This window comes from Tachypleus tridentatus, chromosome 11 (assembly GCF_004210375.1).
Source record: "Tachypleus tridentatus isolate NWPU-2018 chromosome 11, ASM421037v1, whole genome shotgun sequence".
Taxonomy (NCBI): domain Eukaryota; kingdom Metazoa; phylum Arthropoda; class Merostomata; order Xiphosura; family Limulidae; genus Tachypleus; species Tachypleus tridentatus.
Window position 1 is genome coordinate 88750960 of NC_134835.1, and position 14426 is coordinate 88765385.

The window sequence follows — 14426 nt, forward strand, 5'->3', positions numbered from 1 at the left end:
GGCCAATTTTGACCAGCCACTTCTCACCATTTTTCTTCCGTTGGCTAAACGGGTTTGTGAAATTTTAGGGTTTTCCTTGGTTGCATTTTTTACTACTTCTTTGATGGCAAACAACTATTAGTTCTTCCTCTTTCTCCTGATATTGCTGTTTATGCTGGGAGATTTACTGCTCGGATACATGATGGGAAGATTATGCCTTGTTCCTCACATTCGTCTGAACATCATGCTTTGGCTTACCATTTCCAAGAGAGGTATGTTTGGATTCTTAATGACTGGACCTCCTGTTGGACCTGTAGAGTTCTAGATTGGAACCTGTGCTCACTTTAAATGGAACATAGTTTTCTCAGATTCACCTTACTCTCAATATTGTCTTGAGCTATTTATCTTTTGTTTGATACCTACCAACATTCCCTATATCAAATTTAGGATGACTTGGGGCTTTTGCTATCATCTACCTTGGTCAGATTGTCATTTACTGTCTACAGCCCTTAGGGAGTTACAGTAAGCTCTTTTTCTTCCAACCTCCTGATTTCAGTCTCTCAATCTATTGGTTCCCACAGTAAAGTCTGTCCTTATCTTTGAGGATTTTCTGCTAGGATGGACTGGCAACAAAGGCATCAGTGACTATTCTAGTGTAGTGCAGTGGGAGTATAATTACAGTATTTGCTGGATATCTGGAGCTTTTTCACCATGGGATCTATGGGTACTTCAAGTTCTGACGTTGTGGTTGATCATTAAGTTCACATCACCATCTCCATTGTCCTCATAACCTGTTACTTTTTCCACTCCAAAAGATGCACGATGAGTGTAACTTTGTTCTCGGGCCATAAGAGAGTTGTTAGTTGAAAGGATAGTAGATAGTGTTGATCCCATTCTGGTATTTTATTCTGATTTATTCATTGTACCTGAGAATACATGTGGTTGACATCCAGTCATCAATTTTTGTCAGCTCAATCAACTTTTGGATCCTGCTTGCTTTACAATGGAATCTTTTGTCAACCTATGATGGCACTTTGTACCAGGGCTTTGGAGGATGAAGTTCAATGTTACAGGTTCTTGTCTGCACAGTCTCATAGCAGAATCATCCCAGAGAATTCTACGATTCATGCACAAGTCAGATGCTGCAGTTCAGGTTGCAGCTGTTTAACTATGTATCAGCTTTTATCATCACTTGCATTTCTTAGGCCTGTACACACAATATTATATTGAAGTCTGGCTCAATCTGACACCATCTCTTCAGTTGGCAGAGTAACACACCTAGATTCTCCTTTAGGAATCCACAAAAGCAGATTTTCTTATTAGATTGGAGAAATCCATTCTATCACCAACTCAATATCTTGTCCATCTGGGTGTGTTTTTCAACACATACTTAAATCCAGCTCAACCTAACTCCCATCAGGCTTCAAGTTATGGAAGGAGTAGTCAAGTTTCTACTTATTCCTTCTTCTACTGCATGGATGATTATCTCTGTTTTGGTATGTGGGCATCCTTCAAATTTTTCATTCCTTTGGGATAAGCACATATGAGGTGTTCCTTAAGCAGTCACTGCATTACCATTTTATTATGCTTTCCAGTCTTTTTGATCATCAATTCTTCTTATCCAGGAGCAACATCATAGATTTAAAATGGTAGTTGGATTAAAACAACACCACTATTGGGGTATCAATACCATGATCTCATCCCAAGATGCATCTATCTCTTCAGAGGTGGGGGGGAGCATATCTTCAAAATCAGGAATTACAAAGAATTTTGACAGAAGATGAGACTGCTTTCCACATCAATGCTGTCAAACACCTTGCTGTACACTGGGCAATTTGTTCAAGGCTTGTCTCTCTTGAAGGAGAAAATTGTCATGATACATTCTGACAATTCCACAGTGGTATCTATGATTTCTTGTCAAGAGAGCAGACATTTTTTTAGATATTTGCTTTTGTGCTTAGGATTTTCTCTACTGGGCTCACTCTCATCAGTCTCTTAGCATGCAGTATTCCAGGAGTGATGAATTTAAGTGCAGATAATTTGTCTTGGCCTAACCAACTTCTTCAGAGAGAATGGATGCTGTATCACAAGCTTTTTCAGTGGACTTGCTCTATATTTGCATCTCCAGTGATCGATTTGCAACTCATTGGAATTCTCAACTGCAGTTGTTTGGTCTCAAGTCCTCAAGTGTTGGCAGTAGATGCATTCAATCAGGAATGGACAGGTTTACATCTGTGTGCTCTTTCTCCATTTCATCTTTTACCCACAGTTCTAATTATGGTTCATTCTACACTCTGTTGAGTTATCTTGATAGTATCATATTGGCTAGCTCAAATATTGTTTCCTCTTCTTCAGTATCTGCAGGAATGTCCACCTCTAGCACTCCCTTTTTGGCTGTCTCTGTTGAAACAACTTTGATCAGACATTCCACACCCAGATGTTCAGAAATTCATTCTTTATGCTTGGAAATTATTTGGTCCTTTGCCTGAGTCAAGACTAGCAACAGATATGGCACACTTATTGTGAGTGATATATTAAAAGGAATTTAAACCATCTTTCTCCTATAGTATTTACCATATTCTGTATTTTTGTTTGGATTTTTTAAAGAGGTCTTAATTTGACTGCTGTGGCTTTATATAAGGCTTCCTTATCAACTGTTTTCCAGTATTCCAAATATAGGAAGGATTTTGACTCCCAGTGATATCTGTTCTACTAAAGTCTTTTTGCATTCTTTGTCAGAAAGAGCTTTTCAATCACTGAACTGTGATTTTAATATTGTTTTACATGCATTGTCTCATCATCCCTTCAAGCCTTTAGCTCCATGTTATTTGTATCACCTTTCACTTAAATTGTATATCTTTGTTGTTGACATCATCAATTGAAGTTGTTTACAGTGTATGTGCTTAAGACTCTATCATTCCACTTTTGTCTTGATTTACCCAAATAGGTCTTCTCTTCTAAAGACTGGCAGCCAGAGAAGGGGGAAAAATACTTCTTACCAATCCATTTGCCCACCTTTATGACCACTCAGACCCTGATTACACTATGTGACACAAATTTTCTTTCTAGATAGTATGTGTTATTTCTTAGTTCCTTATGTTGTAGAAGTGCAGAAAATGGCCATTATTTCCTTCAAACTTTGCTTTTGTGACCTGGATAATGAAATTTAGAAATTAACCTATTTTCTATGTAAAAACGGGCAAATTTGCACATTTTCATATATATAAGGTCTGAATAAAACAACATATGAGTCAAGATTTACATGTATGTATACTAAAATTATATAAAAATGTTTAGAAGTGAGTAGTTTTTCGAGATTTGCGACTGTAAGGTAAATCACTTTTACGTATCAGCCCCCAAATATAGTCTCCCATCATGTTTTACTCGTCTTACTCCTCTGAGTATGCTCCTATTTTCTCCTCGAATTTATCAAGATGAGCATCAAGGATATGGAATTTCAGGGACATCGTGCAGCCCATTTTGCTGTAGTTCTTCACCAGAGTCTCAATCAGTTCCAGATACTTTTTGGCCTTGTGGTTGCCCAAGAAGCCCTGAACCACTGCGACAAAGCTGCCCCAAGATTTTTTTTCCTTCCTACTGAGCTTCTTGGGAAATTCTATGCACTCCAGGATCTTTCTTATTTGTGCTCCAACGAAGACACCAACTTTGAACTTTGCCTCAGACAGCTTAGGGAAGAAGTCTTGAAGGCTACAGACTCCTTATCAAGAGCTATGACAAATTGTTTTATAAGACCCAATTTTATGTGTGATGGTGGAAACAACACCTTCTGGAGGTCCACTAGTGGCTCACACTTGACATTGTGCCTCCCCACAGAGAACTTGGTCTGTTGTGGCCAGTGCTTCCTGTTGTAGTGTGCTGCGGTGTCCGTGCTGTCCCAAAGGCAATGATAACGGGGAAACTTGGTGAAGCCTCCTTGGACACCCATCAGGAATGCCACCATTTTGCTAAAGGGGATCCTAACTGTCAGTGCTGTTCATTGGATTGAATAAATTGGGATTGGTTTGCTTTTAAAAATTTAGAGAACTTGATTCACCTATTGCATTGTTCATCAGGACTATTTCATTGTACATTACCTCCCAGATTTTACAAGAGTAACTAGGGAGTCCTCACCACATCCAGTTTTCAGTTGCTGGGGTAGTAGACAGAGGCTTTTCTTCTGGAGTGTCAGAGTGTGTTCCTCCACTCTTGGAAAAGAGGACAAAGTTGAGAGCCCTTTTACCTCAGTTCCTAAATGTTTCTCCCGGATAGGAATGGCACCTGCCTTCACAGGAGCCAATTTGTAACACTGGTTCAGATTTGACGTTGTGTTATTCAGTTGGGGTGTGCATGGTACTTCCATTGATCAATGTTGATTTAGTATATTCATGGAAGGAGGTCCGCTATCTCCACATAATTCCAAATGCAAAGTGATTCCATCACTAGGTCCTTGTTTCAACAAAGTTTTCCACATTTCCTTCATATTTCCAGGGGAAAGTGGAATGTTCCTTGCCCGCTTGGTTGGGAGAGTGAGGATGAATGTTCTTAATTCCCAGACATAATGAGTTCTGTTCCTTTGGTTGACATGATCCTGTCATTCTGAGCCTGGGGTGGTGCCTCTTGGACTTCCTCAGATTGAAGAGAAAGTCTTACCTTGGTACACTTATGTTCTATGCAAATGCTTTCTTTATGGGTAATGTTTGCACTGGTCCTTCCACCTTCTCAGTGTGTGATTCTGGCTACATTGTCAGTAGATAGTAAGTATGTTTTTGAAGTTTACGTTTTTTTAAACTGAAAATGTACTTTTAATAATACTTACCCCTGCTGACTGACACTCTCTCACACTGCATACGCTCTAAGAGCCAATACAAGTCTTGAAAAAGTAATTACATTAGCTAAATAAGGTGCTTATATACAGGACCTAGATTAAGTGTGTACTGAAACTAGTTGAGAATTTTGCAAATTAAACTGTACCAAGGGTACATAAAAGAATGGAGCAAGCATAAATGATTAGATGGGCAAAGAACAAGGAAAATGGTAAACTGAAAAAGTAATTAATAGATGATTATTTTCTAACCAATGATTCCACATACCAGACTTTCACTCAAAACTTTTAATAGAAAGAAGGGAGGGGCACAATTTGTTGATAAATGTTCATGTATATATATATTAGTGTAATCTTTAACTCATACTGTAAGTAAATGGTAATTTTTATAAAAGAGCTGTTTTTTTTATTTTGCTAGTAATTTTTAAAGTATCTGACCAACATTTCATATTTGCTTAAAAAGTTGAAAGTAAAAGTATTCCATTTATAGTTCACTCCATACAAAAAAGAAGTATTTTGGTTAAAGACTACATTCTGCTTGAAATGGTTGTTTTTGAAATACTGCTGACTTTTTTTACTTGAATGGGTAGTGATTATATGAAATAAGATATGATTATTGTAAAAATGTAAGAAAAATATTAGTTTATATATTCAAATAAATGAAAAATTGAAAGCTGCTTTTTTTTAAAAAAAATTGTTTCTATTTTCTTACAGACTTATTATTATGATAAGTGTAATTGACAGCTAACAGGGTTTGAAAATTATGTTATTGCCTGTATGATAGTTTGTATGTGCTGTGCACAAAAGTATTTATTATAATTAGTTTTGGTTGTAGTGAATTTTATGAGGGTTGCTAATTGGTTGCTGGGGGTGTGTATCAAAACAAAAACTAGATAAACTAAGGTGCCAACAAAAAAAAAAGAAGACACCAACATGACAAACCATCAACAAACTTTGTAATTAACAGATCTGACTGACAGTTAAGCAATGAAGAGATACATCTACTCAACAAAGGACTCAACTTCACAGTAACACCTAGAAATATTCTATCTGTCAAATGAAAGCTTGTCTGGAAGACATAGCTAGAAGACTGGTGATCCATTCTACACAAATTGAAAACACCAACAAAACAACAGAAAAGAACCACTAGAAAGAAGGCAACTTTGACAACAGTTCCATCAGCAACCATCAACCTATCTTTTCAGGTAGAACTGAAAGCATCTATTTCCCTAAAACAGTATCTTAAACAACTTTCTCAAAGAATTTTCATGCAAAACCATCAACATAATGTTACAGAAAAGAAAAATAAAAAACAACCTCACACAAAAAGATATTAATTCTATAAACAACCTAAAACAAGACAAATTCAAAATTCTAAAAGCAGATAAAGGCAATGCTATAGTTATAATGAATACATTCAAAAAATGAACATTTTATCAGATACAAACAAATTTAACTAATATAAATCTATCAAAAACACATTAAAACAAATTAAACAAAATACTACTACAAATGGTGAAAAACCAACACAATCTCAGAAAACCTTTATTCTTACTTAAGAAGGACCAACTCACACACTCCACAACTATGTGGTACCTCCAAACCTCACAAACCTGATTGTCCACTGTGACACATAATGTCAAACTATGAATCATTTAACTATAACCTTGATAAATACATAGAGTGGGCATTTTCTAAATATGTAACATCACTCAGCTCCTTTTTTCAAAGACTCTTTTAATTTTAAATCTATTCTTAATCAACTAAATCATAAAGCCTTAATGGCCAGTTTTGATGTAATCTCCCTCTTCACAGAAGTCCCAACCACTGAAGCCTGCAAGATAGCATTAGAACTTAATATCCAAAACCCAACTCATTGATACACACTCCCAGCAACCAATTAGCAACACTTATAGAATTCATTACCACCAAAATTAACTTTATGTTTAATGACCAAAACTATTTTTTGCAGTGTTTTACTTCCAGGCATGACATTCATTGTAAGCTGTGTTTAATTCACAAGATGATATACCATGGGGTACAAGCACAAATATCTTCGAAGATTTTATTTAACGAAACTGTAGAATTAAGTAAAATATTTGTGGAATATTTATGTTTGATAGGTAATGTATTATGTTTCATTTATAGCTAGTACTCTGATAGTTAATTAATATTAAAAGTGTACAGTATGAAAAGTGTTTAAACATGTGGAAATGTATTGGACATTAGTAACATAAAGAACACCCACTCCAAACAAAAAGGAAAAAAAGAGGAACAAATAATGAAGTTAAAATTTTATTAAAATAAACTTTGAAGGTAAATGCTGTGATCTTCAAGTCTATCTAAGAGAAACTATAAGTCATATTGAGTATGTTTGAGTTTGTATTGCTAAGATAATTCAAAATTGAATTCTACAAGTATTTTGATATAATGCTTGAAGAAAATACAGTTATGAAGTAGGGTTAGTATTCTAAAACATATTTATTAGACATATTCAGATTACTGGAAATATTTTAAGATTGTGGAAATTGTAAATCATGAGATTTAAACACATTTTAAAAAATTGTTTCATCTTTGCTATTCAGCTTATCAGTTTTTCATTGGAGCTTCCATTAAGTAATAAATTTTGTCCTAAAGTTGTTTGAAGTTATATATTTGTTTTTGAAGTAATGACACAGCATTAGTTTTAATTTAATTTGAGAATTGAAGCAACTGTTATTTTTTTATGTGAAACAGAATTTTACATACCATTATTAACGTAATAAATTTTTTGATCACTGAAATCCACTTGAAATGGAACTTGAATGCCTTTTTTTAAATAACTCAAAGGCTTTAAGAAACTCTATGAGTTTTTTAATTGACTTGATGGTATGATGTTTTCAAATGAGAGGTAGAGGAAAAGTATTTCCAATATAATATCTTACGTCCCATCACATAATCACTTTTCGTGGATAGCGCTGCCCTCTATTGGCACAAATTGTTAACACTAGCCATTAACCTCTGACTTCTGCATATCCACATTTATATGACTTTGCAGCAGCTCTCTGCCAATAGGTGTGCAACAGAACTCCTATTGGAACCAGCACTCTCTCCACACTTACACTTGTTAATCACTTCTTGATTGGCAATAGCACTGTACAGACATGTTTGTTTTTGCTCACAAGTGAAGAATGATGCTTGACCATATATATATATTTAAATCTGCACTGTCCATCCTCTGACCATACTCGTTATCTCAATTATATTGTAGCTCTTACTACCATGGACCTAAGGCACAATTTCAGATGCTGCCAGGTGTTGGTTATGTGCCTTGTTCAATTGTAATCTGTGCTAGAATTATTGTGTCATTAGTAGTTCTCTCTAGTTGTCTTTTTCTTCATAAATATGTTTGTTTCAGACTTGTACACTCATGTACATGCATGAGTAAAGCAAACAAGGATTGCTATCCTTCTCTGATGCTTTGTGGCATTGAGACCCTTCCTACTATGTATCTGACATATGATTATAGATGCTACTGGGTATTGGCTGCTTGACTTTGTGAACATGGTAGCTCTGCTTTTCAAAATAAGTTATCATAGTCACCCTTTGCACCGTTTCCAGTGAGGCAGTTCTCTGGATTCTTTAGCAAGTTTTTCCTTCCTTTCTTCTAGTGGAGTATGGAAGTCCTTGCAACTTACCAGTTTCTAGCAGCTGGGTTGGTGGTTCTTGGAGGATTGTCCTGATGAGTGATGCATCATATTACTCAGTTGAGAGTAGCATGGTGGCATTGTGGTGGTATCAGTTGGATAAAGCACTTCCTATTTCAGACTTGATGTACAATTCCAGATACTACCAAATTTCAGTTGTAGCACAACTTTATATTAATGAATATATATTTTTTTTTTATGTGTTTGTTAAAGTGCAAACAAGAGTTGTTTTTTCAGTGTCATCACTTAGTATCATAAAATTTATATAAATGTAACTTTTTGTATCTTTCTCAGCATAACATATTTGATGACAAGTATTAAAATTACTGTTCTGAAGAGTCAGTAAATTTTTACCTTGGTTGATGATGTTTTACACTTAATAAAGTCTCAGATACTGAAATACAAATGGAAGTGAAAGAGATATCAATATATTTCTTTTTCTTTTCTTATCCATCCTTAATTCTTTGTGCTTCATTCTAATATCCCACTTTATTTTGGGTAGATTAGTTTCAAACTTTAGCTGAAAGACCTCTTGATGTTGATGAGAGCTGATTAGTTGTTAAAGCAGCTCTGTAGTTACTGTAATGTCTTCTGTTTCTGTCTAATAAATTTCTTTTTTGTCAAGAATAAATATAAAAATAGTCTGTGCTAAAAAGAAAACACATACATGACATAAAAATAAATTCAGGAATGTCATTGTCATTATTCAGCAATAATGATTGTCTTTTCATAACTAGAACATAGGAAACTCTGTCTCTAAACACTTATGTTTATACAGACAAAGCTTTTAAAATGGGTAACATTAAATGTTTGCTTTTCAGATTTTCTTGAAAGGTACAAATTAAAGGGGAAAAATAAAATATTTTATGCTTATATAATTATATACTATTTATGATTTTAAAGTTTCAATACTTCAGCTTCCTGACTTTTATGTGTATGATATCAGGAGTTTTTAATACACTACTTAATTGATTTAATGTTAAGTTTTTTTTTCCTGTTGTTATTAAGGACTTCCTTCTTTGTAATGTTGACTGCATCTTTTAATAGTTTTGCTCTATAAATATTCTTTCTCAAAGATTGTAAAACACTTGTTTATGATATTACTAGTAAATGTTGTGTGCTTAACTTTGGTTAAAGTATTATAAACATTATCATCTTTGTTTTTCTAAACATACAATCTATCTGATGGCCAGCGTTAACCCTTAAACAGCAGGAATGTTGTAGGTAGTAGCATCAGTTAACAATGGCTGCCATTTACGGGTTAAAGTAATAATAATAGTAGTAATAATGTTTAAATATTTAAGGGGTATTTTAAACAGTTACTTATAAGCTCATTACATTTATTTAGTGTTTCATTCACTATTCCAAAAAGTAACATTGATTTTAAGTTTGAAGCCACCTAGTAATGAATCCAATGTAACTTAAGTAACATTTAAGACATTTATACTTATGTAATACATTTGAATTTTTTAATGTAGATATTACATCTTTCAAGTATGAGAAATTGTTTCCATCTACATTCGAGTGTAAAAGATACATTTTTTTATTCAACTTGAAGTTAAGCACAATGGCACAACTTAAACATAGTTGATTTCTAATTAAACTTTCATTTTTACCTGTACATGTTAGTACTAAAGTAATTTGTTGTCTGGTAACATTCAAAATATGGCTGATTGAGAACTTTTATAACATTCGAGTAGTCATAAATTGTATGGCTTATAAAGCCTCCTGGAAAAAATATTTTGGGGTTATTTATGTAATAGTTCATATGGACTAGTTGTATTATTTATTTGATAAATTAGTATTTTTACCAGGTTCTTATTTAAAAATGGTTTGAAAGTTGCAAGTAAAATGTATTTGGAATAATTAAAATAGAATTCAAAAAGTTTTTATGATATTCGTGGAGGCATTGTAATGACACACAGACAGGTGTTAAACATGTTACCCAAGGTGTCACTGTTCACACCTGTGAGGATATGCCACTACAGTAGCACATTAATTTTGTTCTTATAAAATATGTTTAACATATGTGTAGCCAGATAAGCATTAAAATAAATAATGCAATATTTATAAATTTTATTTATTTATAAATATTGCAGTAAGAAAATGCTGTGTAAAAATATTTTGCAAGGAAATTTAAAAACATTTAAATTTTAATTAAAAGAAAATTAAGATAATTACTGTTCACTTGAAGATATTTTTTTTACCATGGCTAATGTTATATTCCAGAAAAAAAAATCATTATTTAAAAACATGTCTTGAATGCACATTGAAAAGAGTTACACAAAAGTACCTTTTAATTTACTACAGGATAACCTGTCAAGACAGAGGGCTCAGGCACATGATGAAACATATTATTTATGGGCAATGAGATTTTTCATGGAGTTTAATCGCTTATATGCTTTTAACGTGAGCTTTGTCAGTGAGACAGTGTCCATCCAAGTATTTCATTACATCCACACCCAGCTAGAGAAATACTATGAAATGATGATGACAGACAAGAGAAAGATGGCTCTGTGGTCTAGAAGGTAAATCTAATTGTTCGTTAAATTTTCTTGCATTCTTAGTTGTTTCTGTGGGCAGTAATCTATTGTCATTAAATTAACATTTTTAATTGGGGTCAATATATAAATAAATAATATATTAAACTCTTTTTAATATATGGCAGTTATTTCTGCTTAAAGACATTATTTTGGAATAATGGAAAATTTGATAATAGAAAGACATAAACTAAATATTAAAAATTAAAAAGTTACCAGTATGGGATATAAGTTAGGATGAAAATAATTCAGCATTGCACAAAGGTTTGAATGGATTACAGTAAAACAACTTTGAGTAAATATGTATTTAATTTCCATGATAGCTACTACCAATATAAAGTTGCAATGGAACATCATATATGAGAACTACATTTTTAAATTGTTGTTGTTGTTGGTTTTTTGTGGGTTATTTTTGGAACAGTGTGAACAAATCAAAAATGTATTTGGTAAGGATATGTAGCAGCTCTTTCCAATGCAAAATATTGATACCTTCATATTATAAAGGCTTTTCATGTTATGGATGTATAAATTCCAAGTTAATGATATCTTTTGTACTTAATGGCATTGGAACATGAAGGAATATGTGGCAGTTTTGGGCACCACAACCATTCAGAAAAAAAGACTTGCAACAAGTCATACCACCATGTGTAGTGAAAAAATGTGTGGTGTTGTGTAACAGATGAGAATCCATGAAAACAAAGGTTAGTGTCAAAAGTCATACACTTGCTCTAGACACCAGTATGCAACGTAACCAAGAAGAATGTTTGATAAAGTGACAAATGTTTCTTCCATGGCATACCTGTTCAACCATCATGTACCTCAGGCTTCCAAGCAGCTGAAATATATGATATAGGTATTTACTATACTGTATAGAGTCATACTGGCAAGGTTGCTAGTTGCATTGGCTGTGAATTTCTGTTTGATTAGACAGTTGAAACAGGTGCTGGAAAAAAAAAAAAATCTTTGTACACTAAATGGATTGTGAAAAGCATGTAGGGAGGAATGAGTTATCAGATAAAACATGAACAGACTGGTAACATCGATTTAATGATGTCTTGAAGCTCCTAATTCATTTTGATATAGCCTACCAGATCTCTCTATTAGTGTTTTATATTTAATCTGTGATGTTTATGTCATCCCAATTGATGATAACACCACTAATAACACTAAGGGATAAAGTTGGTTTGTTACACACTGTAATGCTATCATCAGCACCATTATGGAAAATTAAGACATTTAACTTTAAGTTTATTTTTGAAGTTCTAAGCCATTTAGTGTTTAAATTTTCTTTGAAGTTTTCTTTTGTATAGGGATAATAATAATAATTCCAGGAAAATTGTATGATAATTAAGCTAAAGTTGTATGTATGCACAAACAGTAATTATAAATTTTGAAATATTGTCAAAAATTGTAGAATTATCTACGATTTTGTATAAATTATTTTATTTTCAAATAAATTAAATATTCATTATCCCCATTGAGGCCATGATTTACATACTTCTGTAAAACTTGTAATTTTATTACATTTCTTATTAGTGCTTTGAAGATTGATTTAATGGTGGAACTTCTTTGAAGTTGTATCAGACACACTTGCACAAATATATGAATTTTCTTTCAGCCATTATGATGCAGTACTAGTTACAATGAAACCTTATTGTAGAGAAGATTGTACTTTCTTATCCTTAAACACATCATGTTTCTACTTTATACAATACTGCTTTTTAAACAACTCTTATCTCAAGCTTTTTCATGTTTAATGTTTGGTAGAATTCATCTTGCCTTGAAAGCTTATCAGGAACTCTTGATGACATTAGCAGTCATGGATAAAAGTCAAGAAGAAGCAGTACAGAAGAGTGCTAAAATCATGAAAGGTAATCTCACCTCTTAACTTACATTATAACATATATTTTCAAGTTATAATATTTGATGCAGACCATGAAAAACCTAAAAATGTGTAGATGAACTTTACCTGTTCAACAACAATTATGGTGATAAATTTATATCGACATTTTTGATAAAGAAATATTTAAAACAGTTAAAGTGAAACTTCTGTGTACTTCATGGGGGCCATTTGTAGGGTATAAGAAAACAAATTTTTCATTCAATGCTGCTCATTTATTGATAATATGTAAATTTTGCCTTACATAAGACTAGTGTATTATTTCCCAAATGCAAGAAGGTATTATGCAAAGGGACTAAAAAATATCAAACAAAAACTTTAATTTTTCAATTGAAAATATGGTTATTTTGTATGTGACAGTTTTAAGAAACAATGTAGATAATAGTCATGTTTTGAAGAGTTGAACCTTACTGATCCTAAAAGTTTACAAGTCAAGCTGACCCTGAATCATAAAGTATTAATTTAGATTTGGTGCACTGACATTTTTAATTTCAACTTTGTATATCTAAACTATGCATGTAAAACTGTCTGTGATTTTTGTGTTTTAGGAAACATATTTTACATGGTGGAGTACCGAGACTTGCTGTTAACTCTGCTGATGCACTATGATGAGATCAAACTTCCTAGGTAAGTTTCAGTTTTTGTTTTGTTTTTTATTCAATAACTTTAACTTTTAACACGTATTATTAGGCTTATCTAAAGTGGACAGATATGTTTGCCATGAAGAAACTAGCTTGAAAACTGTAAAATAAGTCATAGAAGAGAAACCAGAATCTCTCTTAATTCAATATTTTAGTTAGTTATCCAAAATATATCTAGTACAAAATTTGACTAAGTTTTGAAATTCAGTAAAATTAACTGTGTGATGCCTGCAGCCTGCATATACTATTAAAATACCATGAAAATTTATCATTTTTATGCAGATGCAGAAGTAAAAACATTCTATATACTGTTTCAGAAACAATTACACATAAATAATTCCTCAAACAATATATATAAAATATTTAGTTGCTTAAAAGAATGTGCTACATTAATGGTGTAAAATTAGATTATAATTGTAATTTTTTTCTCTGCAAATATTCTTATATGAAGACTTTTTTTTTAATTTTGTGCCAACAGCATACACTAGGTCTTTATTTTGTTTCTCTTGAACTATTTGCTTTATTCTCTACAGGTTTTTGTATGAAAGGATTTACTATGTGATGTGGTTGCTCTTGTTATAGATCTTATCTGAAAGACTTAGTGGAAACAACACATGTTTTTTTGAGGATGTTAGAGCATCAGTCTCATAACAACTCTCATCTGATCGTACAGAATAAGAAGAAACGTTCAAGGAAAAACAAGAATAAAAAGAAGGCTAAAAGTATGAAAAACTTTTCTCCTAATAAATTGCTATTTAATTCAACCTCCTTATTTGAATTAAGGTTATTGAAAATGGAAATATATGTAAAACTTTTTAATTATTTAAGTGTAGCACCATGTTGAGCTACAATGCTACT

General features: G+C 32.8%; 1 protein-coding gene across 4 annotated transcripts in view; it reads left to right on the top strand.

The window, feature by feature from the left end:
• Positions 1-14426, top strand: part of LOC143232718 (protein timeless homolog) — a 201229-nt gene that overhangs the window by 55112 nt on the left and 131691 nt on the right. For all 4 annotated transcript variants that reach the window (XM_076468461.1, XM_076468460.1, XM_076468462.1 and 1 more), the window contains 4 exons: positions 10798-11015; positions 12795-12898; positions 13476-13554; positions 14151-14290. In XM_076468461.1, coding sequence (XP_076324576.1) covers positions 10798-11015; positions 12795-12898; positions 13476-13554; positions 14151-14290 — 541 coding nt within the window. The remainder of the gene's footprint in view (positions 1-10797; positions 11016-12794; positions 12899-13475; positions 13555-14150; positions 14291-14426) is intronic.